The sequence below is a fragment of the Rhineura floridana genome, chromosome 2, assembly GCF_030035675.1.
Source record: "Rhineura floridana isolate rRhiFlo1 chromosome 2, rRhiFlo1.hap2, whole genome shotgun sequence".
Classification (NCBI taxonomy): Eukaryota; Metazoa; Chordata; class Lepidosauria; order Squamata; family Rhineuridae; genus Rhineura; species Rhineura floridana.
The window spans coordinates 4,787,094-4,811,535 of record NC_084481.1 but is presented as its reverse complement, the minus strand read 5'-3'; the positions used below and the strand labels follow the sequence as shown (position 1 = coordinate 4,811,535).

At 48.9% G+C, this 24,442-nt stretch overlaps 1 protein-coding gene across 1 annotated transcript; it reads right to left on the bottom strand.

The window, feature by feature from the left end:
• Positions 1 to 4,097: 4,097 nt before the first annotated feature.
• GBX2 (gastrulation brain homeobox 2) lies at positions 4,098 to 7,233 on the bottom strand. The gene is made up of 2 exons (XM_061612853.1): positions 6,732 to 7,233; positions 4,098 to 5,245 (listed from the first exon to the last, which is right to left on the bottom strand). The coding sequence occupies exons 1-2, from the start codon at positions 7,231 to 7,233 to the stop codon at positions 4,719 to 4,721; spliced, it is 1,029 nt and encodes a 342-aa protein (XP_061468837.1). The 3' UTR covers positions 4,098 to 4,718.
• Positions 7,234 to 24,442: the final 17,209 nt, after the last annotated feature.

Below are 24,442 nucleotides of genomic sequence, written 5' to 3'. Positions count from 1 at the left end.
TGACCCTTTGCGGGGTGGGGGCTCCGGCCCCTCCCCTCCTACACCTCATTCCTCCCCCTCCCCCCAGGAAATGGGGCTCGGTCTGGTGAGTTGACTGTAAGGGAGCTGATAATCATCACTGCCGTTCAGCCGTCTAGGGGTGTGGGGGGCATTGATCTGGAATATCCCCTCTCCCGCCACTCTATCCCACCCTCCCTCCTATAGAATAGGAGTTTCTGGAGCAATTGACGACGACAAAATGCTGGGGACACTTCGGAAAACCAGTCACTGGTTCATTCTTTCCATTTGAACGACGGCAGATTTTGTCTCCACTTCCTCCTCCTGGGTGGGGAAGGGCAGAATTATCTTTTTTACACGCCCTTTTTTTGAGAGAGAGTAAACTTTTCTGTTACTTTCTGGCAGGGCCGAGGAAATAGTCAGTGTCATTTTGGCTGCCACCTCTTTTGCCCGAAGATGGGCGGAATAACCTTCGCCAGAGCCGGCCGCTTTGTACCCTCGGCTGTAGTTGTCAGTACACCCTAAAACCTTTAGACTGAACAGAATAGTAACAACACTACTACTATTTATTATTATTATTATTATTAAAGTGGAAATGGACTGCCTTCAAGTCGATTCTGACTTATGGTGACCTTACGAATAGGGTTTTAAGCGGTATTCAGAGGTGGTTTCACCATTACCTCCCTCTGAGGCTAAGAGGCAGTGACTGGCCCAAGGTCAGCCAGTGAGCTTCAGGGCTGTGTGGGGATTCGAACCCTGGTCTGCCAGGTCGTAATCCAACACTTACTTACTTACTTATTTTATTATCATCATCTCTTCTATTTCTAAAACTGGAAGATTCTGAATTCCCTCTTGGTGGGTCCATATGCATTCGTTCTCCTGCCGCAGAGCTGCGTTAAATAGCCCCCAAATTAGCTATAGAGTAAAGGAGGGTTTAAAAAACCGCCAAATCAGACCAAGAGCTAGCATTTCTCATCGCATGCAAAAGCAACGGCTCTAAATGTTGGGTTTGCCGGCTGAAAACGGGGCGATTCCCAGTGCAGCTTCCCGGCTGTTTTTCAGCTCGGCCCCAGCTTTTTTCCGGGATGGAACCGCGGGCTTTGTAATGATTTGATGTGCAGATGTAAGGGAAATTTATTGTAACAACAAATATAGGGATGTCAAAGCCCAGCGCTGGATTAAAGCAGGCAGCCAAAGGGGGGAAGTGTATTAATTTCGAACAGCATCAGAGGCCAGTGTCTATTAGCGCTAGCTATTCTTCAGGCCCCCCCATCAGAATTAATCATTGGGAGTTAATTTGAAGCGCAGACAAGTTGCTGTTAATTTAGTGCGGGGAGGCTGGGATGGAATAAAAAGCCGAGGTGCCGGCCAGGCCTCTTGGGTCTCATTAATCAGCGAGCTGAGACGGCCTGGCTTGATTACAATTTGCAAAAAAATTCATTAGAGCCTGGGCGATTGACAATTTTTCTCTCTGCCCGTGATCTGACTCATTAGGCAGCCAAATGAAAGCCATGATGGTGATGATGACAGCTATCAACCCCCCTCGCTTGTTTATCTTCTTGGCTTCTGCCTCTGCCGCGGTGGCTCCCACTCCAGGGCTTTTCCTGACCCTGCCTGGATGAGGCTACCCCCCCTCGCACCGCCTTTACCCGGTCGGTTCAGATTGTTGTCTGAGGTGAGGAAAGAAGGGTCCCCTCCAAAGGCCCACGGAGGAGTGAGGGCGGCTGTCCTCTCAGGCGCCCTTTCCCTCCCCCCCCAACATACGCCTTTCCTCGCTGGGGGGGCTCTTTCCTTGACTTGGAGGGGTGTGTATGGGGGGGGGGCTGCTCACATCTTTTGGAATGGGGCAAAGAGGCAAGGTGGAGGCCCTCCATCGGCTCTTCGGGTGACTGTTGCTTCAGCGCAGAAGGGCTGCAGAAACACGGGAAAAACCCCGACCAGCTGCCCTGCGTGCCCGGGTGTAAATTCGCTTACTGCTTCCCACGAAACACAGCCCCCTTGGGAGGAAGTTTAAGGCTGACCCCTGCCAGCTCCCGCAGGCGGCTTTAAAGCCGGGACAGCCTTCTCTTCCAGCTAACAAGGGGATATTATTTGGGGCTCGCCCGCTCTCTTTCTGTCCTACACGGCAGCTGCCTCTTTCTGTGTCATCGTTAGAAAGCGGGGCTTGTGTGAAAGGGGGCACGCGTGTCAGTTCGGCCGGCTAGAATCCTGGCTGCCTAAATCCTGGCGAAGCCTCTACGTGGCTCGGCACCCGCCATCCAAGCCCTTCTGCGCGTTGGCAAGTTGAGCCTAACGCCGACTAGCTTACTCCAGGACTCCTGTGTGTCTCGGAGGAAATAAATTATTTCTCTCTGAAGGTGAATTCATCTCCAAGCCTGCCAGCGGGTCTCTGCCGCGCAAGCTCCCCCCACTCCCGGACGACGCACCTTAGAAATTCAGAACGCAATATTCTTTTTAAAAAGCAAAACAAATCCTCGCAGATCCGTCTGCTTCCTTAGAAACTTGGATATTAATATTATGCCTGTTATTATTATTGTTAGGTGTCTGCAAAGAGCATCTTCAAGAGCAGCGGCGATGAGGTACCTTCCGCAGCTACATGTCCAGGCCGTCCAAATGAATCCCGAACCTTACAAAATGATTTAATGTAACTGATAAATGTGTGTCAATATCAGGACTGGCCTTCCGCAACACGTGGCTTTTCTCGCTGGCGCTTAAACTAGACCCCTGCTGCTCTCTTCAGGGGAAAAGGGTGCTCTAGACCTGTTTATAATTTGCCCACGTTCACAGTTAGCTTTGATTTGTGCCCATCTTAATTGGACCTTGGTGAACTGATGTGGGCTTAAACGTGTTTTTAAGTCTCCTGCCCATCGTCCTGCTTTGCACGCTAGTTACAGCGTAGGCAAGGCACGGAAACTCTTCCGGCTTCTGTCCCCTTGAAAAACCACTTCTAACCGCCCCCCTTGGAGATGCAGCCGCTCCCCTTTGTCCTCCTGCATCATATATAGCGTTTACACCGCCCGATCCTCTCTGATAGGGCACTCTCTGGGCCGCTTGATACTGGGGAGGCGACGGGGCCAACGCTATTTCTCTGCAGAGGCAGAAGCGAACTGGACCGCTTGTTTCCGCCGTGTGGACATAAACAGAGAGTGACCGGGGTCGGTAGGTGGGGTGTTGACCTCCGAGCAAAGGCTCGGCCACTTGGCTTTCTGCGCCGCTTTGCCCGGAAGCCACCATTTGCGGGGCAGCTTTTTCCACGCAGTTCCTGCAAACGTGGAGCGCCGCGTTTTGATTCGAGGCCGTTTCTTCTGATACCCGCACTTGCCTGGCACCCCCACACCCTCCTGCCGCCGCCAATCCCCTTTGGCTTCTTTGAGGCCTCGAACGGCCAGCGATGGGGCCCTTTCAAATTCCCTGGCCCGCAATGAAAGCGGAGCCGAGACGTTTTCTCGCGTGATTCGGAGCTGGTAGTTCTAGGCGGGCAAGTTATTCGGGGTGGGGGGAAACGGCTGGGAAGGGTTTTCTCGCCCTCCTTCCTCCTCGAGAGGAACACCCCTTCGGACTCCCCGCGGCCTCCGGCAGAGTCCAGGGTAAAGGTCGGGCCGGGAGGAGTGAGGCTCTCGGTCCCGGGCAGCCCTCCGCTCCCTGCCTCCCCGTTAAGACCTGCTCCAGCTTTTCGGACGTGTGCCGGCATTCCGTTGTCCTCTCTTGTTTCTTGACCTCCAGGCAGCCAAGCCGTCGAACCTGCCTCCTCTCAGCAAGGGAAGGGCTCCGCCGCCGCGTCTCCCAGAGGAGCCCAGAGCCGGCCCTTTCCAGCCCCGGGCATCGCCCCCCCCGCTCCCCCCCCCGGTTCCTACAGAAGAGCGGCCCACGCTCGTCACTTTTGCTTTTGCTCTTCCCCCCCCCATTTTTTTGCTTTTTTATTCATCACATCACTGTGTTTCGTTTCATTTTCATAACTTAAGAAAAGAGGTAAACTACATTTCAAATAAATTAATTCAACTCAACAGAACCAAAAAAGTCGTGCATTTGAAATAGAAAATAAGCATGGCTTAGATTAGGCAACCAAGTGACAGAAGGCCTGAAAAAAAAAAAAAGAAGGAAAACAAGATGGGAGGGGCGGGAATCCACCTGAAGAATGTCTTCTCCACTCGGCCTTCCACCACCACCACCCAAAAAACACAAAAAAGACAGTGGGACGGGAGGAAGAAAATAAGGAACAGCAGCAAAAATTAAACTGGTCGTTTTCTTCTTTTCTCTCTCAAAAGATACGGGGGGAGGAGAGAGCCGCCGCCCCCCCGCAAAGGCGGGATGGCGGTTGAATGGGGCCGCAGTTCTGGAGTGTTAGTTGGACTCGCGGAATGTAAGACTTCAGGCCCCCGCCTCCCCGACCCTTCGGTCCTGGCCCAGTCCACATATCCGTCGCTGGGAGCCAGCGCTGCACAGGCCAAGTTCGGAGAGTCTCATAAATAGGCAAAACCGTCTTTTCTACTCCCGCCCTGCAACAGGAACGACGCACGTTTTCGGGCTGATGGTTACGAACACATTCTGGCTAGCTGGGAAGTTCGGCTTCAGTTTGCGAGCGCCTGGGAGAGAGAGGCGACGCGATGGAGCCCCGGGTTGTCGGAGGAGGAGGGGGGCTTGTGTGTTTGTTTTGCTCCAAACGGGGAAAGGGGTGGGGTGGGGGCGAGGAAGAAAGCGGCATTCCTCTCTCTCTCCCCGGCTCAAGGCCTCGCCTGTTCCAGCTGCTGGTGTTGACTCCTGATGGCGAACCTGCTGACGTGGACGGGGATCGGCACCACGATCTTGGGGTTCCGGGAGGGCTCCCCGGTCTTGGAGTTGGCGTTGCCCGCTTTCACCCGTTTCCACTTGGCCCGCCTGTTCTGGAACCAGATTTTGACCTGCACTTCGCTGAGTTTGAGGGCGTGCGCGATCTGGGAGCGCTCCGTCAGGGAAAGGTATTTCTTGCAGTGGAACTCCTTTTCCAGCTCCAGCAACTGCTCGCTGGTGAAGGCCGTTCGCCGCCGCCGGTTCTTCCCGGTCGAGGTGGTGCTGTTGGGGTTCGCCGAGCCCTGACCGTTCTCTTCCAGGACGGCGCCGGAGTCGTCCTCTTTGTGGGCCGCCGGGCCGGGCAGATTGTCGTCGGAGCTGTAGTCAAGGTCGCTGTCCATGGAGAAACTTTCCTCTTTGCCTTTGGCCGCCTCCTCTTCCGCTTTGGAGTCCTCTTTGCCCGTCGTTCCTCGGACGGCCCCTGAAGGAAAGGCAGCGAGAGCATCGGTGGTTACTCCCCGCACCTCGCTCTCCCCACCAGCCTCCCCCAAGCGCCGCTCCCCAGTCTGTGTGACCGGGAGCCGGGGCCGCGGGTTCAGCCGAATCCCGAGCGAACCGAATGGCAAGAACTCGGAAGCAAGCAGGATGCAAAGAGGAGTGGGTCGGGGCGAAAGGCCGTTCCTTTGGAGGGCGCTTTCCATTCCCGCGTTGCGGTTCGACCAGCCACAGGAGGAGCCTGAATGAAGTACCCGCTCGGATCCCCGGAAAGGCCAACGAGTTGATCGTGGCACCCACTTTTAGTGGGCCAAAAGCCACCTCTGCGCCCCCCAAAGCTTACTCCACAAGTCCTCACGGAGGTGCCCCGATGGCTTTTGGCCGTCTGAGCAGGTTTCACCGTGAGGTGCCGCGACGGTGTGGCGGCCGTTTACGCCGCCGGATGGAGAATCGACCCATTCTGCAAACTGCCATTTGCCAAATGTAAGGGAGGGAGGGGAGACAGGCCTGCAGATCCTTCTGGGGGCTCCACTCTGTCCCTGCCCTGGCACTGCGGCTTTTGTTTGAAGAGGGCAGTGGGGCCAGGGAGGCTGGCAGAATTCCTCTCTGTGGAGAGGTTACCTCCAATAACCCCAGTGTGAACGTCCTAACCCTCTTCACAAGCCCCTTCTAATGAGAGGCAAGGGGGCCATCAGGAGGGGCGCTTCCTCCTCCCACTTATCTTCTGCTTAACCTCTCCCCGCCCGCCTCGCCCTGCAGCTCTGGGCTGAACAGCCATTTATGCAAAGAGGTGCCATTTTTTCTTGGCTGAAACGTTCGGGTTTTCCCTCGACGAGGCTTCAATATTATCTCCTTCAGAACCCTTCTCGGCCGCTTCCGAAGTGATTTAAAACACCACCAGTAGCAGCAACAACCCGGTATAGAAGGCAGGCTGCCTTTTTGCTAGGACTAGTTGGGCCTACTCAGGTGTGAGCCTTTTGCTTATGCCACTAGCCGTCCTGAACATTGTTGAAATTCACACCAATCCATACAAGCCGAGTCGTTTCCATTTCTAGTATGGCTTTGTGGATGAAACCCCCCCTCCCCTTGCCAAGCAAAACCCAACCACCCTCTGCGTCCTGGGTTTCCTCAGCCGGCGATAGCCCCCCCCCCCGCCAGGTGGGCTGGTGGCCTGCTAACTTTTCCCAGAGCATCGGCCCTTTCAAGTTCAGGATGCTTCCAGACAGGGGCTTGTAAAGGGATCCTTGGCGACAGAGTGTCGTCGTTTCAAAAAAAATAACCGGATTTCCCTTTGAAAGGGTAAATCTGGATTAAAGGCGGGTGGATACCAGCTGACATTTTGATGACAACCATGTTATGTGGCCGTTGCAAAACAAAACAAAACACCCCCCCAAAACAACTCAAAAGCGTGTAGGCACGAAGAAGGCTCTCACAATAACATTCGGCATGGAAGGGGACCCCGATTTACTCACCGAGGGAAGCCTGCACGACTTCGGAGGCAGAGAAGGCCAGCAGCGAGCCCTCCTTGGCCAGGAATGCCTTGCCGTCTTCGGCCTCCGCCTGGACGCCATCCGCCTTGTCGAAGCTGCCCTGGAGAGCTTGTGGGGCATACTTCCGGGCCGCCTCCTGGTGCTGCGGGGAGGTCGAGAAGGTGCCCGGCAGGGTGGCCATGAGCGTGGAGGTGAGCGCCATGCCCTGCGCCAGGCTGGAGCAGAAGCTGGTGGGGAGGCTGGGGATCGGGTGGGGGTGGGGGTGCGAGGGCGGCAGGGCCGGCTGGGGCAGGGCTGGCGGCGGCGGCGGGGGCGGCGGCAGGACCACCGGCCTGTAGGGCATGAACATGGGGTAGCCCGTGTAGACGAAGTGGCCCGGGCTGGGCTGGGGCGGGCTGCCGATGAGAGAGTCTATGCTGAAGGCAGTGCTGCTTCCCAGAGGGCGCGGCATCATCATGAGCGACGGCTGGAAAGCTGCACTCATAGAGGCGCTGCTGGGCAGGCGGGCGCTAAGGACGAGAAGCGGCTGGACGGGGCGGCTGGGCGGCTTCAGGGCCGAGCGCTGGCCGAGGCCGAGGCACAGCAGCAGCAGCAGCAACGACAAGGCGCGCGATTGACAGCTTGGGGGCGGCGGCGGCGGCTGCTACGGAGAATCAGCGCTGGCTCTCCCTGGCCGCGACCGGGAGGCATCAGGACGGGTTGCCCTGCGCTTGCATCCGATCACATCCGCTCCGCTCCTCTAGCAGGGCCTGTCCGCTCTCTTCCTTCCTTCCTTCCTTCTGTTACTCGCTCGCTCGCTCCCTCGCCTGGTTCCCTCCGAGAGCCCAGCGTCGAGGTCTCTCTCTGTGTGCGTCTGTCCCTCCCTCCCGGGTGCCGGCAGTACCTTTGAATCGCGCTCTTCTTTCTCATTCACATTTTGCCAGCCTTGGAACCTTCCCGGGCCCACGTGGACGCCTTCCTCTCTCGCCATTGGCCAGGGAGGAGGAAGGGGAAAGCGGGAGGGGGGCGTGCGCGCCGGAGCGTTCGGAGAAGAGGCAGGAGCAGGGCGCTGTGGCCCCGCCCCTTACCGCTCGCGCCGCCGAGAGGGGGCCCCAAGGAGGGAGCGCTGGCGCTGGCCGGGAACGACGCGCCGCAGCCTGCTCAGCCCGACGTGGTGCAAAGCTCCCCGCGGACGCGGGCGCCCAAGCGAGGGAGGGGAGGGCGCCCAAGCGAGGGAGGGGAGGGCGCCCAAGCGAGGGAGGGGGGGGCGCCCAGCCCCTGCTTTGCAAGCCGGACGCTCGCTGAGCATCAGCCCGGTCAGGCGGCCTCAGCGGTGGCCGGCAGGGCAGGGGAGGGCGGCTGTGTCGCCTCCGCCAGTGTCTGCGGGGTTGCCAACCACTTCCAAGCATCTCGCTGGCCACCGGGACGGGACGAAGTTCCGCAGCAGCTGAGGCGCCCCCCTGCCCCCACCTCACATGCGTGTGTGTGCGTGTGTGTATGTGGGTCTTTTTCTGGCCCTGTTTTCTTTCTGTCCTTGACTGATGGTGGTGATGCTCCCTTGCAGGTTTCTTCCTGTTGCCGCTTTGCAGCTGGTCCTTCCGTCGGATAACTCTCTTTCACGAGGCCCCCATCCTTTCCCCCATCATGTTTCGAAACCACACGTTCCCTGCACTGTTCTCTTTTCGATTTCGCCTCTCCCGAGCCCCGTTCGGGTCCCCTCATAGCAACACAATGTCACTATCTCCCCTCCCCCCCCCCCATACACACACTCGGAGGTCAGGATCTCACACGCGTTGGCGGTTAAATCACATCACAACAATCGGGCTCAGGGAGATATATGTAAATGTATGTAGGCTGATCGGCAGCCGCCGTCCTCGTCGTCTCCCCCCACCCACCCACAATAAGCGCTGACTGATCTTTCTTTTCCAGCTGCTTCTATCTTTCAACAGCTTTGTTTGGGTTGCGAAATAAACACGAGGTAAGGATCAGCGGTGTCGTTTCAAGTTGTAAACGGAAGTTATGTCAACTGCCTTTAGGAGGCAAAAAGTTGGCCGGCGTGTAGGAGCCAAACAGTGCGTGGTCTGCGTGTCAGAGGGCGAGAGACATTTAAGCCGCGAGCCGTCGAACCAGATCCTGCTTTTGCTATTGAGATTTAACGACCGCAACTGGACAGAAACCTCTTTTGGAGGCCGCTAACAAGATAATGTTCAGAAAGAAATGGGGGCCGTTACACGGGTAATGGGAATTTCTTTACAAGCGTAGTTAATTGGAAAATAAAGACTGATCGATATTTATGAACGTATTGATCCAACGCTTTGTAGATCTAGCCCCTTCTCTCTCCCCCTCCCTCCCACCCTTTCCCTTCAGTCTCCTCACTCCACAGCACGGGCGGGGGCTCCATCTCAACACAGACCCCCACCAGGTCCAGAGCACCCCTTTCGTCCAGTAGACCAAACTATTTCGAAGGCTCAGAAGCTGTGGGGGCCTCCCCACCCCTTTCTGGCCTTGCAACCTTTCCAAGATAAGTATCCCTGCCGAAGAACCACGAGGAAAGGCTTCTCTTCTTTGGGAAAGGAACAAGCCCCTTGCTTAGGGCCCAGTAGGCTCCAGCTTGCGGGGGGGGAGGCGTTGTCCTGGGGGCAGCGGGGGGCAAAGAGGGCCGCAGAGAAGTGGGGCCTCGCAGGATTCCCTTGGATTATCCCCTCCGTTACTGGGAGGTCTCCTGGGAGGCGGGGGTCCCTCAAGCCCTCTCCACAGTTGTTGGCTTTCCACCAAGGCTCCCGATTTGGCAGTGGGATGAAAGCCTGGTTCCCCACGAAGGTGGAAAGCTCCCGAGGACGAGACGGTTTTCAAAGGGAAAGGAAAACCAGCAATCGAGAGGCCCTTCCAGATTTGTGGGGTCTCCGCATCGCCTGCCTCAAACGAGGCCTCATTGTTTGTTTTCCCCCGGGGGTGGCGTGTCTCTTGCCATTTGCACCTCTTCAACTTGCCATTTGGGGGAAAAGATCTCATTTGATAAAGCTGCTGGGAGACTTTTGTCATCGGATGTTTAACTGCCGAGAAAACGAGGGGATCGTAAAAAAGGGTCCCAGCAGCGGTTTGCCGTGATGAACCCAAGTCGATCCCAGACACCTTAAAAACGATCTGCAGTGCGTTTAACGTCGGAGAACCGCAGCTAATAAAAACTTTCTCCCGTTCCCCAAGTCAGCTCCTGGGATAGATTTATGGCCGAGGTCGGCGGGGAGGGGAGGACCCGGCTTATCCGTCTGTCTTTAGACGTACCCGAGGACAATCGGCCTCTATGTCCCGGTCAATTTAGCTGAGTTGTCTGGTTGCTCTTCCCGACGTGGAGCCGGGAACAGGAAGCCACATTCTGGCGCCCGACTCCGTCTCTGGCTCCCGAAGAGCAAACTTTTCCAGGCCTTGGTCCTGATGCCCTTGCGCGGCTGGGGAGCTTCTTCTCCTCCTGCTCTCCCCCGTCAACCTCTCTTCGCCACCAGGTAGGGGTAGTTGGCGGCAGCCGCGCGGCGGTCTTGGATGGCAGCTCCGCCGAAGGGGAAGCTCTCCTCGCTCCGTTCGGACGGCTGGGCGCTTCCCGTCGGCCAGGCCGAGAGGGTTCTCCAGGGAAGAGCCGGCGCAGCTCCACGGAGGGGGGATCCTCATCCCCCCCCAGCAAGCAAATGAATGGTGCCCTTCCCTGCAAGGCAGTTCCGCGCTTGCCCAGGGGAGAGAGGAGGGAGGCGCGCGCGGGAGGGGGGGCTTCTCCAGTATTATTAATTAGCATTAATTTTCAGGCTCTTTAGAGTGGACGGCTCGTTCCATCACTGAGGCAGCTTTTGGCTGCCGGCTCACTGGTCTCTGCGAGATTTTCTTTGAGGAGCTGGGCCAGAAAAGCTTTTCTCCATCCAAGTTTGACTAAAAGTGCCCAGGGTGAGTGTCACAAAGGGGTTCTTGTGCAAAATAAATAAATAAATAAGATCTCCCCCGGCCCATCAGATACACCAATTTGCGAGGAGCAAAAGGCACCGAAGCCTCGTCTTTTCTTTTCTTTTTTTTTTAAAGGCGAACTATTTTATTCACGCTTTTATAAAAGGAGGGTGGGGGGGAAAAAAAGAAAAACCCGAAAGCCCCCCAATAGACTCCATGTGGCCTTTAAGGGAAGTCAGCTCCTCTTTGAAACGGCTCCTGCAATTATGTCCCCGAGTCATTCACTAACACGGCCGGATTAAAAGGGACGGAGTCTGCTCCCTTTTCACGGGCGGGCCTCTCATGTTTGCCTTTTCAAAGCCCTTCCAACACGATGTCTTTCTTGAGGACAAAAGGCAGGACAGGGCGAGGGGGGGGGGAAGCCTCCAAACTTGTAAATTGAACGTCAGGGGAACTTTTAAACAATTTAGAGCCCATAAATAATGATAAAGGGACCTGGCAAAAAGGCAAACCCATTCAATTAATAGAGATTCTCAAGCAAAGATCAAGTGGTTTATTAAAGCGAATAATACAAATCAGAAAGAGGGACTGGCTTGCATTCTTCTAGCTTGGAAGACGTTGCCCTTTTTTTAAAAAAAAATGTGGACAGCGAGTAGGTTTTCTTAAAGAACGGGGGCGGAGGAAGGGGGGCGGAATGAGCAAGGAAAATAAACTTTTTTCAGTGATTCTTTTTCTTTTCCGAGCTGAATAGAAGTGCCTCTCTGTTGTTGGGCTGGTTCTTGTTTCCCCCCCTCTTGTTTACGAGTAGGAATTTGCCGCTTTGCACTTTAAGGTACCTAAAAAAACCCTTTCCGAGTTCCAACTCTTATTTTTGAACCTTTGGGGTTATATAATGAGCATTTAAGACCTTCTTGTCACGCTTCTTTCACTGTGTGTGTGTTTTTAGGAAAGTGGACTGGCACTTTAAATGCGAGGACGTTTTAAAACTCGGCCTCCCCTCCCCCCCCATTTTTATTTGCTCATTTGGGATTCAGATTATGCCGTGGCTTTGCCTTTGACTCCTTGACAACAAACCCCCTCTCTTAAATTTGAGTCTGGATTTTCTCCTTGGCGTTTCCCTAATAGCTGGGGTGGAGTTGTCAGATAACAGATTAGGGAGTGACCATTTCGGCGGGAGCAATGGATCACTCTGTCCGATTTGTCCCGTATCCCACTAGTTCTTTCCCGCTTCATTTCCTTCTTAAACGCGGCTCTTTAATGATAATAAAAGAAAAAAATTTTAAAGGAAAATTAATTTGCCCGTCTGGTTTGTGCATACGATTTTGTAGTGCGTTTCACTCTCGCTCTTTCACACAAACACACCCACACACACAGAGACCGAATGACAGACAGGGAGGACCAGGAAAAATAAAATTACTGAATTCCCTCCCAAAGTGTAACGAATCAATATGGAGAGGAAGAAGGGGTGCCGCAGGGGAATGAGCAGTTCGCTGTTCGGTCGGAAAGCAACGCCCGAAGAGATTTGGTACAGATGAACATCTCCCTGTGCTTCTCTCACGGTCCCCTGGAGTTCTCCCCCGCCCCGCACAATCCACGATGAGGGCAACTTCTCGGCTTAAATTGGGGTGGTGGTGGGTGGAATGGGGGGGTCTGTCTAGGCTGGGAGCCGCCGGAGGAGTAGCCGAGTGCCGCCAACCACCGGCTGGCAAGTCAGAAGGGAACCGGGTTGGGATTGGGGGAATGTTATTTCTCGGGGCAACGCCGTAAAAGAAGAGACAAACTAGGGGGGCGAGAGGCAGGGCCAGGGTGTGAAGCAAGAAGGTGTCCTCCCGATTGTCATAGCAATTGCCTGGTCCTTCGCTACACCCTTAAGGAGCGCCTAGCGGAGGCGTCTCCTGCAAGGCAGTTCCAAGCCCAAAAGGGCGAGGAGGCAAGCCACCTGCCAAAAGAAAGAATAAACCACCTTCCAAGTGCCTCCCTCCGCCTTTGGTCTGGCAGCTCCCCGAAGGCAGGTCTCCCTTTTCCCAGGGGAATGCTGTGCCAAAGACATCGGGTTTCCTGTCTCCATTTTCGATGGTGCCCGAGGAACAGGGGGGACGGACGCAGTACTGAATTCAGATTAATTCATGTGAACCACCAGAGAACAGTGGTGAAACGATCGAAATGACAAATGACAGTAAGAAGATGATATCCCAATCAACTCTTGACCCGTCCACATATTATATTTTCAGCCCAGAATACGTGTGTAAGAGGAAAGGGCGTCTGTGGGGAAGGGGTGAGCAGGTGAGCGCCCTTCCTCGGCTCCCTCACGGGTGTCCTTACAGGGATCCTCCCGCCGTCGCCAAAGGAAAGGCGTGGGTAGTATCTGGTGCGTCTGCAAGGCCCCGCACCGGCAGCCTCGCTCCGGGTCGCTGCCCAGCTCCGCTTCTTTGTTCGAGGAGTAAGTGGAGAAGCGCAACCTCCGAGCCTTGCGAAGAGTGGCTTGGTTGGAGGCCTGAGGCCTTTGGGGAAGGAAAAGGTTAGGGCGGCCCTTCCCTTTGGGAGTGAGGAGAGCCCGGAAAGGGAACTCTCCAGCAAAGGCCACGGGGCCTGCCGTGGGGCCAAAGCAGCAGGCCGGGTTCATCTTGTCCAGCGCGGCAGTTATTACTAGGCTGTCCCTTTACAAGAATTGGAGCAAATGTTTTCTGAGGGGCCGCCCGGCAGATGCTGGGCCTTTGGCTGTGCGGGAGGGGAAGGAAAGGGCCGGGGCCGGCAGGGGCACTCGCGGAGGAGGCGGAGCTGGGCCGGCGCAGGAACCAGCCTCCTGGCGCGCTCTGCCCCGCGTGGCTCTCTGGCCGGGCTCCCTTCCAGGACTGGCCTCCCACAGAGATCCTGGCAGGCCGACTTCCGGCTGGCCTGGCACCGCCTCCGGGCCATGCAGAAGGAAGTCCCGCAGCCTTGCCCTGGTTGATTTTCCCGACCTCTCACCCTAGTCCTGTTGGCGGAGCTCCTTTTCCCCAAGAGGGTGGGGAAAGTGTTGTTTATAGGTTGATGAAGGCAGGTGGAGGAAGGGGCTAGCGATTGCCCTCTCTCTCCCCTACAACTCAGGGTAGCCCAATAAATTAGATTGGCAAACGACAGACAAACGCAAGCCCTTTCCCCACACACGGCACAGGCAGAGCTGATGGAGTTCCTTCCCTTGAGATGTGGCTTGGGAGGCTATTAAAGCAGCGGGAAGGGGGGTTCATGGAGAAGAGCTTTGAGGAAGGTCTACCGCGGGGCTCCTCCTGGGCCAGAGGAAGCAGAGCTGACCCAGGTGGCGGGTGGTGGTGGTGGTCAAACCAAGGTGGGAGGCGATTGCCTTAATCGTGCCGCCCTCCTCCTGAGCTTCCCAGAAGCACCTTTGGAAATAGGGTGATAGACGAGACTCGGACCTTAGAGTGCTCACAACATTGACAGTACTATTCAGGGATGGATCTTCTGTTGTCAGTAGCCAGTGACTGATCTGAAACAGAGCCCATATTCTTTGGAAGCCTGGCCAGGGCCAGTCCTGGGTCTCTTTTGGTACCGATGCAAGTGCCAACATCAGGACTCTTCTTCATTATTAGCTGTTTTATTGGTTCCATTGAAATAGCATTAAGTTGTGCCCGCTGAGAAAAATCACATGCAAAAGGAAACACTAGACCAGAATGGCTGCAGGGCCTCAGTGCTGGTGCTGGCAGTTATAAGGCAAGTACTGTTAGTTACCACTATGAGGTTTTCCTGGCAGGTGGAACCGAAATCATGGGGAGTAACCACAGGAAGATCCAGCAGGAATTCTAAGCATCCTATGTGAGCCAGCGTTAAAAGGACCGTGCAAACAGTGCAGCCATTCAAGTTATGCAGTCTACTCTGGATTTTAGGCTTAGAATGGGAGACAGCAATATAAACACATGAAATGTGCTATAGATATTAATACATTTAATTAAAGATAAAGCAGGCAGCTGTCATAACCAGCTCTCCGCACCAACCACTATTAAACATTAAACCAACATTAAAAAAAGAAAGAGATGAAGCATCATTGCCAAAAGAAAACCAGGATTGGATTGGGTTAGGCCAATATATAATTTCAGATTACCCACAGACCATGTCATGCCATCCTTGTAAACAAGAAAAGATCCATCAACGATATTACTTTGTTCATATACACATTTAAAGGATAAACACCCAGATCCTAAACATGTTTACATGTTTTCCCACTGAAGAGTCCAAGGAGAATTACTCTTTTAAGTGCATTTAGGATTGTAGCATGAGTAAGTTTATGACTTGTAAGTGAGGTTTCTGGTTTGGGTCTCCTCTGGAACTTCAAGGGGGGATTGCTTAAAGAAGCTGGCTTTTTACCGCACATTTCCATGTGCCTCCTCCTGGTCCTTTATTACAGATGCCGCCACATGTGTGATAGTTCAGTGCTCTGCAGTTTACTCACACAGCATCTTTTAATCTGTTCAAAGAGTACCCACAGATGTTCTCCTCATGTATTTCCTTCAAGGGACTTCATGGCCCCTACATATTTATCAACCTGTGGCAAATGTTTGATGACATCAGCCCTTTCTTCACCTCCTTACAACAAAGGAAAGCAGGCACCTCTTTCTGATTAACCATAATAGCACATTCTCAGCCCACCTTGCCTATTTCCACCTGTTGAAGTCACAGTGTTAGATTACTGATCACTGTGATGGATTAAAAGTGTAGCCACATTAAAAATTAGCTATCTTGTCTTCTTTGATATTTAACTCCTTCAAGCACATTTACATTTAAGTGGTACCATAAATAAAAGCAGGGAGTCGGTGAATTAGTGAAAACTATTGGGGCTGTATGTGAGCTGTACTGATGCAGAATGGCAAGAAACCCACTTGCCCCATAAAGGGTCAAGGTATCCAACCCTTAAGATGAAAACTGACCATATATATTTGAACTGCAAATGCTACTAGGTTCCACATCCATAATCTATTATCCAAGAGCATCTGCATAGCTTTCTAATTCCTCTGGATCAGGTGAAAGAATAGGTAGGTTTGCAAAAAATAAATAAATGCATAGCACCCTTTAGCTACCTTACTATTTATCCCTGTTTTTCAGAATTGTCCAGGACAGCATTTTTGTTGGGCTGTGGGAAGTTAGCCAAACTGCTTTAGAAATCTGTGGTAGCATCATTAAAGGGGTGTGGGAGAAGTCCATCAGGTGGACACTTCTTTAGCATCATACTGTTAAGAGATCCTTTCATACCCTTGAGAGTGATAAGGCCTTTTGGCCTATCTATGTGCACAGCGTGGTCTATGGAGGTATCCCTAAATGAACATAGTCTCTGGAGACAGTTTTAGCTCAGTAGTAGCTTGCAGTCCTGACTCTGAAACTCTAGAAAGCTTGTGTGCTGCAGCTTTGAAAGCTACAGCTATTTTTTCTGTCCTGTGATTCAAAGGTGTATACCCTGTGCCAGCTAATGATTTTAAGCAAGCTGTTATAGCCTTAAGTTAATCAATATATATTCAACATGTATTTGTTAGCAAAGCCTGGAGGCTTGTATTCCCCTTTCAGGCCCCAGCATCTTTGGGTATGTCAGATCACCTCATAGCCACCTGCAGTCTAATCTAGGTGTTTTAATGAGGATATGATGGCTTGCCCAGTATGATGCTGGGAATGTACCTTGTTAGTTAGAGAAATATCAAAGGAGTTTAATTAGGCATATGTTTAAGTATATGTTTATCAGTAGGCAGTTTATAGTTGGCTTGCCTAGTATGGTGTTGGAAAGCACCTTGTTAGACTTCAGAGAGTCCTGATAGGCATAGATTCAATGGATGGGTCGAAGGACGGTCAATGACACGAGTCAAGTAACGGTCAAAGAGAACTTTACTTGTTAGTAAAGATGAAGATAAAGATGGTAGCCATATAGTTTGCCAAAAGAAGATGTCAAGGTGCTCCAAGAAAGATATTATAGTTTTTTAGTAATTAGTCTGCTTTGAAGGTGTTCTGTGAAAAGGTCCGAACTGCCAATTATATGCAACATATGTTACTTCAAAGTGTATAATCTCATTAATCATGTATGTAACTCCATGTGTATGCCAATGATATGTGCCAAGATTTATACTATATAAGCATGATCTGTGCCCAGCATGAGTGTTCAGTCTCTGATGTCCGCTACTGCAGAGCGGTGGGACTGATCCACTTTTATTGGGAATACTTGGCTGAATGCTGTAAGTTACTCAATAAATTTTAACTCTTTGTAAGCAAACCTCTTGTCTGCATCTCATCTCTGGTAATCCAAAACAACCCTGAAGGTATACAAAAGGAGATACATAACACTGGGTCCAGCTCAGACTGTCATTCTTCCCAGAAGTCAGGTGCAGATTGACTGCAGAAATAAACTGTTGAATATAATTATTATGTGAAAAAGGAAACAAATGTATTTCCAGAGAGGCAGAACTTCCTTGACCAAGTAAATAGATACCATCTGTTGAAATGAGGATAAATGTGATACTTATCAAGATTCATAGCAGGAACAGACCTAACCTAGCTAGCCTAAGTTATTACAGAGGCACGAGAGTGGCTGTATACTATAGCCAGCATGGATTTTTCACATTCCGCAATGTTAAATTGAAAATACCCCCCATACCATTCTGATGCTTCCCATAAGCTCATTTCAAAACAAAACCTTACAAAACTTATAGTCCTGAACTCGGAAACGCTTGCCAATTTTCATGGCGATACACAAAACAGAGAGAATAGAGAGTTCAAAGTCTAAAAAGAGACAAAAAAACCTCAGAGCCCTTTTGGACTTTTTTCTCTGAGTGTTCTCATAATCTGTTGAAATTCATTAAAAATCAGCCATGTTCACAGAGTACCTGTAATCCTAATGCTGACCTTGCCCCATACTCTGACCTTCATCTTCTGCAGTTTACAAGTTTAAAAAATGCCTGGCTGATTTTTAATTAATTTAAGAAATTTTGGCTGGAAGCCAATGATAAGGGCGGGCATGCTCAGTAAGAACCAACTGTCAGTGTTCTAAAAGCCTCACAGCTGCTGGGCTTGGCTAATCAAGGGGCCACACCCACACCAGAATTTGATTTCATGTGAGTCATGGCTTGCCCCAAAGAATCCTGGGAAGTGTAGTTTGTGAAGGGTGCTAAGAGGAGACTAGTTGTTAGTCATTTGAAGATTTAGGAGTGACCCTGGAGATGTAAGATATACTTATCGGAGGAAAGAGCTTAATCAAGGTGCTGCCGACGCCATCCTTCCCTCGACCTGCTAAGAGGAGACTCCTATTCCACTGACAGAGCTCCAGTGGCCAGACTGGTTTAACAGTTAGCCACTCTGATTAAAGGTCTGTGAGGGGAACAGGGCTTCTCCTAGCAACTTATTCCATTCAATGCAAAATTTCTTAAATTAATTAAAATTCAGACAGGCATTTTTTTAACTTTTAAACTGCAGAAGATGAAGGTCAGAGTATGGGGCAAGGTCAGCAATAGGATTACAGGTACTCTGTGAACATGGCTGATCATTAATTAATTTCAACAAATTATGAGAACTCTTGACGGGAAAAAATCCAAAAGGGCTCTGGGTTTTTTTCTCTGTTTTCACACTTTGAACTCTCTATTCTCTCTGAATGTTTTGTGTATCTCCATGAAAGTTTAGAGGGTTGTTAAGCAAGCATTTCTGAGTCCAGGACTATACGTTTTGTAAGGTTTTGTTTTGAAATGAGCTTATGGGAAGCATCAGAACTGCATGGGGGTATTTTCAATTTAACATTGTGAAATGTGAAAAATCCACACTGGCTATAGTATACGGCCACACTTGTGGCTGTATAATATAGGGCCTATCTGCAATATAGGAGCTCCCAAGATGGTTCACAATACCTAACACAGTTTTAAAACCACCTCCAACAGTAAAACACACAAGGAACTACAGTAAAAGCCAGAGCAGCAAAATCAGAATAATGGTCACGACATGGTCCACCAACACTTTTTAATCACCTTAAAACGTTCTGCAGTGTTTATTAGCTTTCTAAAAATCTAAACACACATGTTACCAAATTCTTGCAAGCTACACAGCAAGTGGATTGGACTGTGAAAGACCAACCCAAATTGTGTTTGCATTCTGACAAATTTGTAGGGCAGTCCAATATCTCAGAGAGGAGTTCAGGTCTCCTGCTCTGCTGTTGTATTCACTATAGCTGCCCAATTTCCCTGCTTTTTAAAGTTTGATAGAAATATCTGTGGGCTATAGGTACGTTCTTAAACTGTAAGGTTTTTTGCCTATTAGTGAATATCATACTACTACTACTACTACTACTACTACTTATTAATTATATTGTTAATAATAATAATAATAATAATAATAATAATATCCCACCCGTCCTCCCAGAAGGAAACCAGGGCAGCAAACAGATGACAAAACAGTAAAAACTTCAATACAATATCTTTAAAACAAAACATCTTTAAAATCTTTTTAAAATCGTAAACAATTCCAACACAGATGCAGACTGGGATAAGGTCTCTACTTAAAAGGCTAGTTGAAAGAGGAAGGTCTTCAGTAGGTGCCAGAAAGATAACAGAGATGGCACCTGTCTAATATTGAAAGGGAGGCAATTCCAAAGAGTAGGTGCTGCAACGCTAAAGGTCCACTTTCTATGTTGTGCAGAATGAACCTCCGGATGAGATGGTATCTGAAGGAGGCCCTCACCTGCAAAGGGCAGTGATCGACTGGGTATATAAGAGGCAAAACTATTTTTCAGGCATCCTGGTCCCAAGCTATGTAGAGCTTTACACACCAAAACCAATACCTTGAACTTAGCCCACTAGCTAATGGGCAGCCAGTGCAATTCTTTCAGCAGCGGAGTGATATGTTGGTAATGTCATGCCCCAGTGACCAGTTGCGCTGCTGCATCTTACACCAGCTACAGCTTCCGGACCAATCTATGCTGCCTAATAGCTTGGGAAAGGTTGACGATAAAATGGCAGATGAAATTCTAGGTTGACAATGAGTGCAAGGTGAAGCATTGGAGGAAATATGTTCTGCCATAGTTACATAATGCTGAGTAATGATGTAACTGTTAACAAATTATGCCACTGAGAAACAGCAAAGATACTTGGGTGACCTTGAAGGCAGAGATTAATTCTGGCATTTGTGGATTAGAGGACATTTCAACAGCTATGGAAGTAAGTATATATGTTCATGTGTATAAGATAAGAATATGTATACTTACAGTGTGCATTTGACCTCTGCAGACCCAATTGTTGTCATTTACATTTCATGGAATTAATTAATTAATTAAAGTAGGTAAGTATCGGTCAACTGAGGATAACACTTCATGCATCTGATGAAGCTTCATCAACCCATGAGTGCTTATGCCACAAAAAAAGTCATTAGTCTGTAGACTGAATCTATTAGTCTTTAAGGTGCAGTCCACAAGGCTCTTGTTGCATATTAGGATTCTTCAGTTTGAGAAGGAAACAGTGAAGAAGTAAATATATAATTTAAGAATTTCCAAAGGGGTAGTATGTTGCCACAAAACAACAAAAGAATCAGCTAGGTTAAGTACATGTTGATGGAAATTTTGGAGGGCTGCTTCCAATCCACAATCTTAACCCCATGTTTCCCTTGTAATGCCTCTGTGTGTTTAGAGAGAATTAGAGCATTAGAACAGTTAGTCATGGAACCAAAGGGAAGGCAACCATGGACTTAATCCTGAGTGGTGCTCAACACCTGGTATGAGATGTAAGTGCTGCAGACCTATTCGGAAGTCAACACTTGTATAACACAACACAACACAACACAACATAAAAGAGCCTGCTGGATCACATCAATGGTCCATCTAGTCTCATAGTGGCCAACCAGATACCCATGGGAAGCCTGCAAGCAGGACCTTAGTGCAACAGCACTCTCCCCTCCTGTGGCTTATGGAAACTGGTTTTTAGAAGAATGCTGCCTCCAACTATGGAGGCAGACCACAGCCATCATGGTTAGCAGCCACTGATAGCTTTATCTTCCATGAATTTGTCTAATCCTCTTTTAAAGCCATCCAAGCTGGTGGCCATCACTCCCACTCTTTGGGGAGCAAATTCCACTGTTTAACTATGTGCTACATGAAGTACTTTCTTCTGTCTGCCCTGAATCTTCCAACATTCAGCTTCATTGAATGACCATGAGTTCTAGTGTTATGAGAGATGGAGAAAAGCCTTTTTCTATCCACTTTTTCCATGCCATGCATAATTGTATACACTTCTCTCATGTCGCCTCTGACTCACCTTTTCTCTAAACCAAAAAGCCCCAAATGCTTTCCTGATAGGGGAGTTGCTCCATCCCTTGATCATTCTGATTGTCCTTTTCCGAGCCTTTTCCAACTGTACAATCTCCTTTTCGAGGTAAGGCAACAAGAACTTTACACAGTATTCCAACTGCAGCCACACCATAGATCCATACAATGGCGTTATGATATCAGTAGTCTGATTTTCAGTACCTTTACTAATGATTCCTAGAATGGAATTTGCCTTATTCACAGCTGCCGCACACTGGGTCGACATCTTCATTGAGTTATCCACTATCATTCCTGGTCAATCACCGCCAGTTTGGACTCTCATGAGTATATATGTGAAATAATTTTTTTTTGCTCCAACGTGCATAACGTTACAGTAGTTTACATTGAATTGAATTTGCCATTTTACCACCCATTCACTCAGTTTGGAGAGGTCCCTTTGGAGCTCTTCACAATCTCTTTTTGTTTTAACAACCCTGAACAATTTAGTATCATCAGACTTGAACATTAGCAAAACTGAACGTTGCCAAGAATGTTGGACATGGTCACATTTTTACTTTAAAAGAGGAAACTTCATGAAAAAGGGGGACTAATTAAAAGGAAGTTGAAAGATAGAGCCAAGGGGGTCAGATCTATTCAATATATAAAACCACAGAAGCTCAGCAGGATAAATACCACAGATCAGGAAATACATTATCAAGTTGAAGAGCATGGCAGCATGCTTGATGAGAAGAGTCAAGCAAGACATAAAAAGGCAAGCAAACCTTCTTCAGAAAATGAATATCTTGCCCAAATGAAGAGAATAAAAAGGAGCATAAACTGTGGCAAAACAAATTCAAGTGGGGGAAAAAGAATTTAGGTAAGTATATTGTTAAATATATTTAAGACCAGTGCTCTACATTTTTTAATCATAAGCAGGAAAATCAGCCAGGGTGATTGAAGTATTTAGACAAAAAGGAAGTGAAAGGCAGATAGATATGAATATACAATTTTTTTTAATTTCTCTTTGTTGTAGAAAATGTAGGATAGATGCTTGTACTTGAACCAACTTTTCCAAGGAGGGAGTCTGAAGAACAGAATGGAACAGAGGCAAAGGGGGATGAAGTTCCAGGTCTTTTTTTTTAAGTTCTAAGTGTTATTAACCAATTAAAAATGAACACATTCCTGGTTCCAGATGGCATTCACCTGTGAGTCCTTAGAAAGCTTAAACATGAAATTGCTGTTCTAACAAAAGATATAACTTGGCCATAAAATTGGCCTCCAAACTGTTATGGAAATATATATGTATATGCAGAGTGGTCTGAGCTGCGCGTGTGCCAGTGTGTGTATTTACCTAAGTAGCAGGCTTTTACCCTGCATTTAAATAACTGAGACTTAAGATTTAGCAAAATAAGAAAAACGACTTTATTTATAGAAATATATAGTAGATAGGAAAGGCATACCTGGTTCTAACTAACTAACAGCATTGGATGTGCAATGTCCAGACCTGGGTATTGCTCTCATGGTTCAGGAGAGAGAGCAAAGACAGAGATATATAAGTTTAAGAAATAAATAAATAAAATAAAATATCCCTCTCTCCTCAGGCAGTTGAAGAAGACAAAGGAAGGAGGGGCAGGTCAGCTTCCCAGAGCATATCAGTTTGCAATGGAAGGAAGTTAGGTGGAGAAGAGCACAGGTAAAGGTAGGCAAGCCTAGCCAGCTGGAGGACCCTAACTCTATCTTCCTTCTGGAATACAAGCAAAAGGACCCAAACAGGAGTTGCTCTTGCCCCACTTCCAACACAAACCACAGAGCTAGAAAGTAGACAATGTGTCAACAATGTTTAACAATTGTTTACAGGCAGGTTGACATCTGTTCTGGGTAAATTGATGGAAAGCATTAATGATAATCCAAAAAGAATAAAATACTTGGCTTTTGCATAGGGGTGATTTTGTAGTCATCATATACTTGGAATGAATGGTACAAAGGAGTATGGACAATCACTTTAGCAGAGAAGCTGACCAAACAGCTTAGGTCTTCCAGAACATTTAATTGTATAAGTGACTTTTATATATCATGGTACTGCTTTATTACTCATATTAATCAAAATCAAGGGAGATGGTCCCCCCATCAACACATGGAACACTATGGGCACACCTCCTAGGCTCAGTATAGGCAAAATCTGACTATTGGAAATGAATAGGTAGAGGATCTTGAGAGCTATACTGTGAGTTGATATTTATTATGTTGTTATGTTTTGAAAGAAATTAATAAAAATGTGCAAAAAAAAGTCTGAAAAAATCTGTCACCAAAGGGCTCCTGAATAAATACAACAGTGATGGGTTTAAAGGAAGGATCCTCTTACGAATTTGTAATTGGTCAAAGAACAGCAAGCACACAGCAGGAATAAATGGGCAATTCTCGCAATGGAAAGAAAGAAAGAGTGTCTCCCAAAAATTGGTACTGTTGTCGGTGCTTTTTAACTTGTTCATAAATCATCAACATGAAATTGAGCCTTTAGTGTCATTGGCCCAGTTCTCTGGAATGGTCTGCCAACAGATTCAGCAGGCACCTTCTGTTTTAACTTTTGAATGCCTGCTGAAAACCTTTCTGTTTTGCCACATTTATGCAGGCAACTAAGATGTCTCTGCAATAGTTGATACTGGTTTTTACTTTATTTTTTATGTTTTTGCTGTAGGGTTTTTTGTTTTGTTTTGAACTTGAAAACTGCTTTAACGTTTTAAAATGAAATAGTGGTATACAAATATATTAAATAAATAAATAAATAATCTGATTATAAGGATGAGCAGTATGGTGACCAAGTTGGTGCATTACACCACATTATTCAGGATCAGACTTTAAAGAGCTCCAAAAGGATCTCTCTCAACTGGATGGTTAACAAAAAGGTAAATGAGGTTAAATGTAAGTAAGTAAGTTTAAAGCAATGGACATTGGGCAAAAAATCCTAACTTTACACTGATGAACTTTGTTGGAAGTGTGTTAAGAGCAACTCCCATTTGATTCTCTTTGCATACCAAAGGGGAGATAGACGGAGTCCTCCAGCTGGCTAAGCTGCCTGTCCTTACCTGTGTGCCTTTACCTGTCTTCCTTCTATTGTAAACTGATACTCTCAGCTGACCTCACTCCAAACTCTCCTTCCTCTTTTCTTGAACCAGCCAAGGGAGAGTAGACATCTTTATCTTTGTTCTTCTTCCCTGAAGCATGAGGGCAATGTCCAAGCCTTGCCATTGCACCCCCAATGTAGTTAGTTAGCTAGGACTAGAGCCTTTCCTATCAAGTATGTATTTCTTTTAATAAAGTAGTATTTTTTACTTTAAAACAAGTCTAAAGCCTCAGTGATTCAAAGTAAGGTAAAAGCTTACTTTTTGTCAGGTGAGCCACACACGCACTCTGCACAGAAATGCTGAGCAAGCTACACTAAACTAAATTCTGCTAATTTACCAATAACAGGTTATGGGCCCAGAAGTTAATCTGTGCTGTGTGAGTAAAACAGTGTGGTTTTACAAAAGGGATTTAGAAAAGT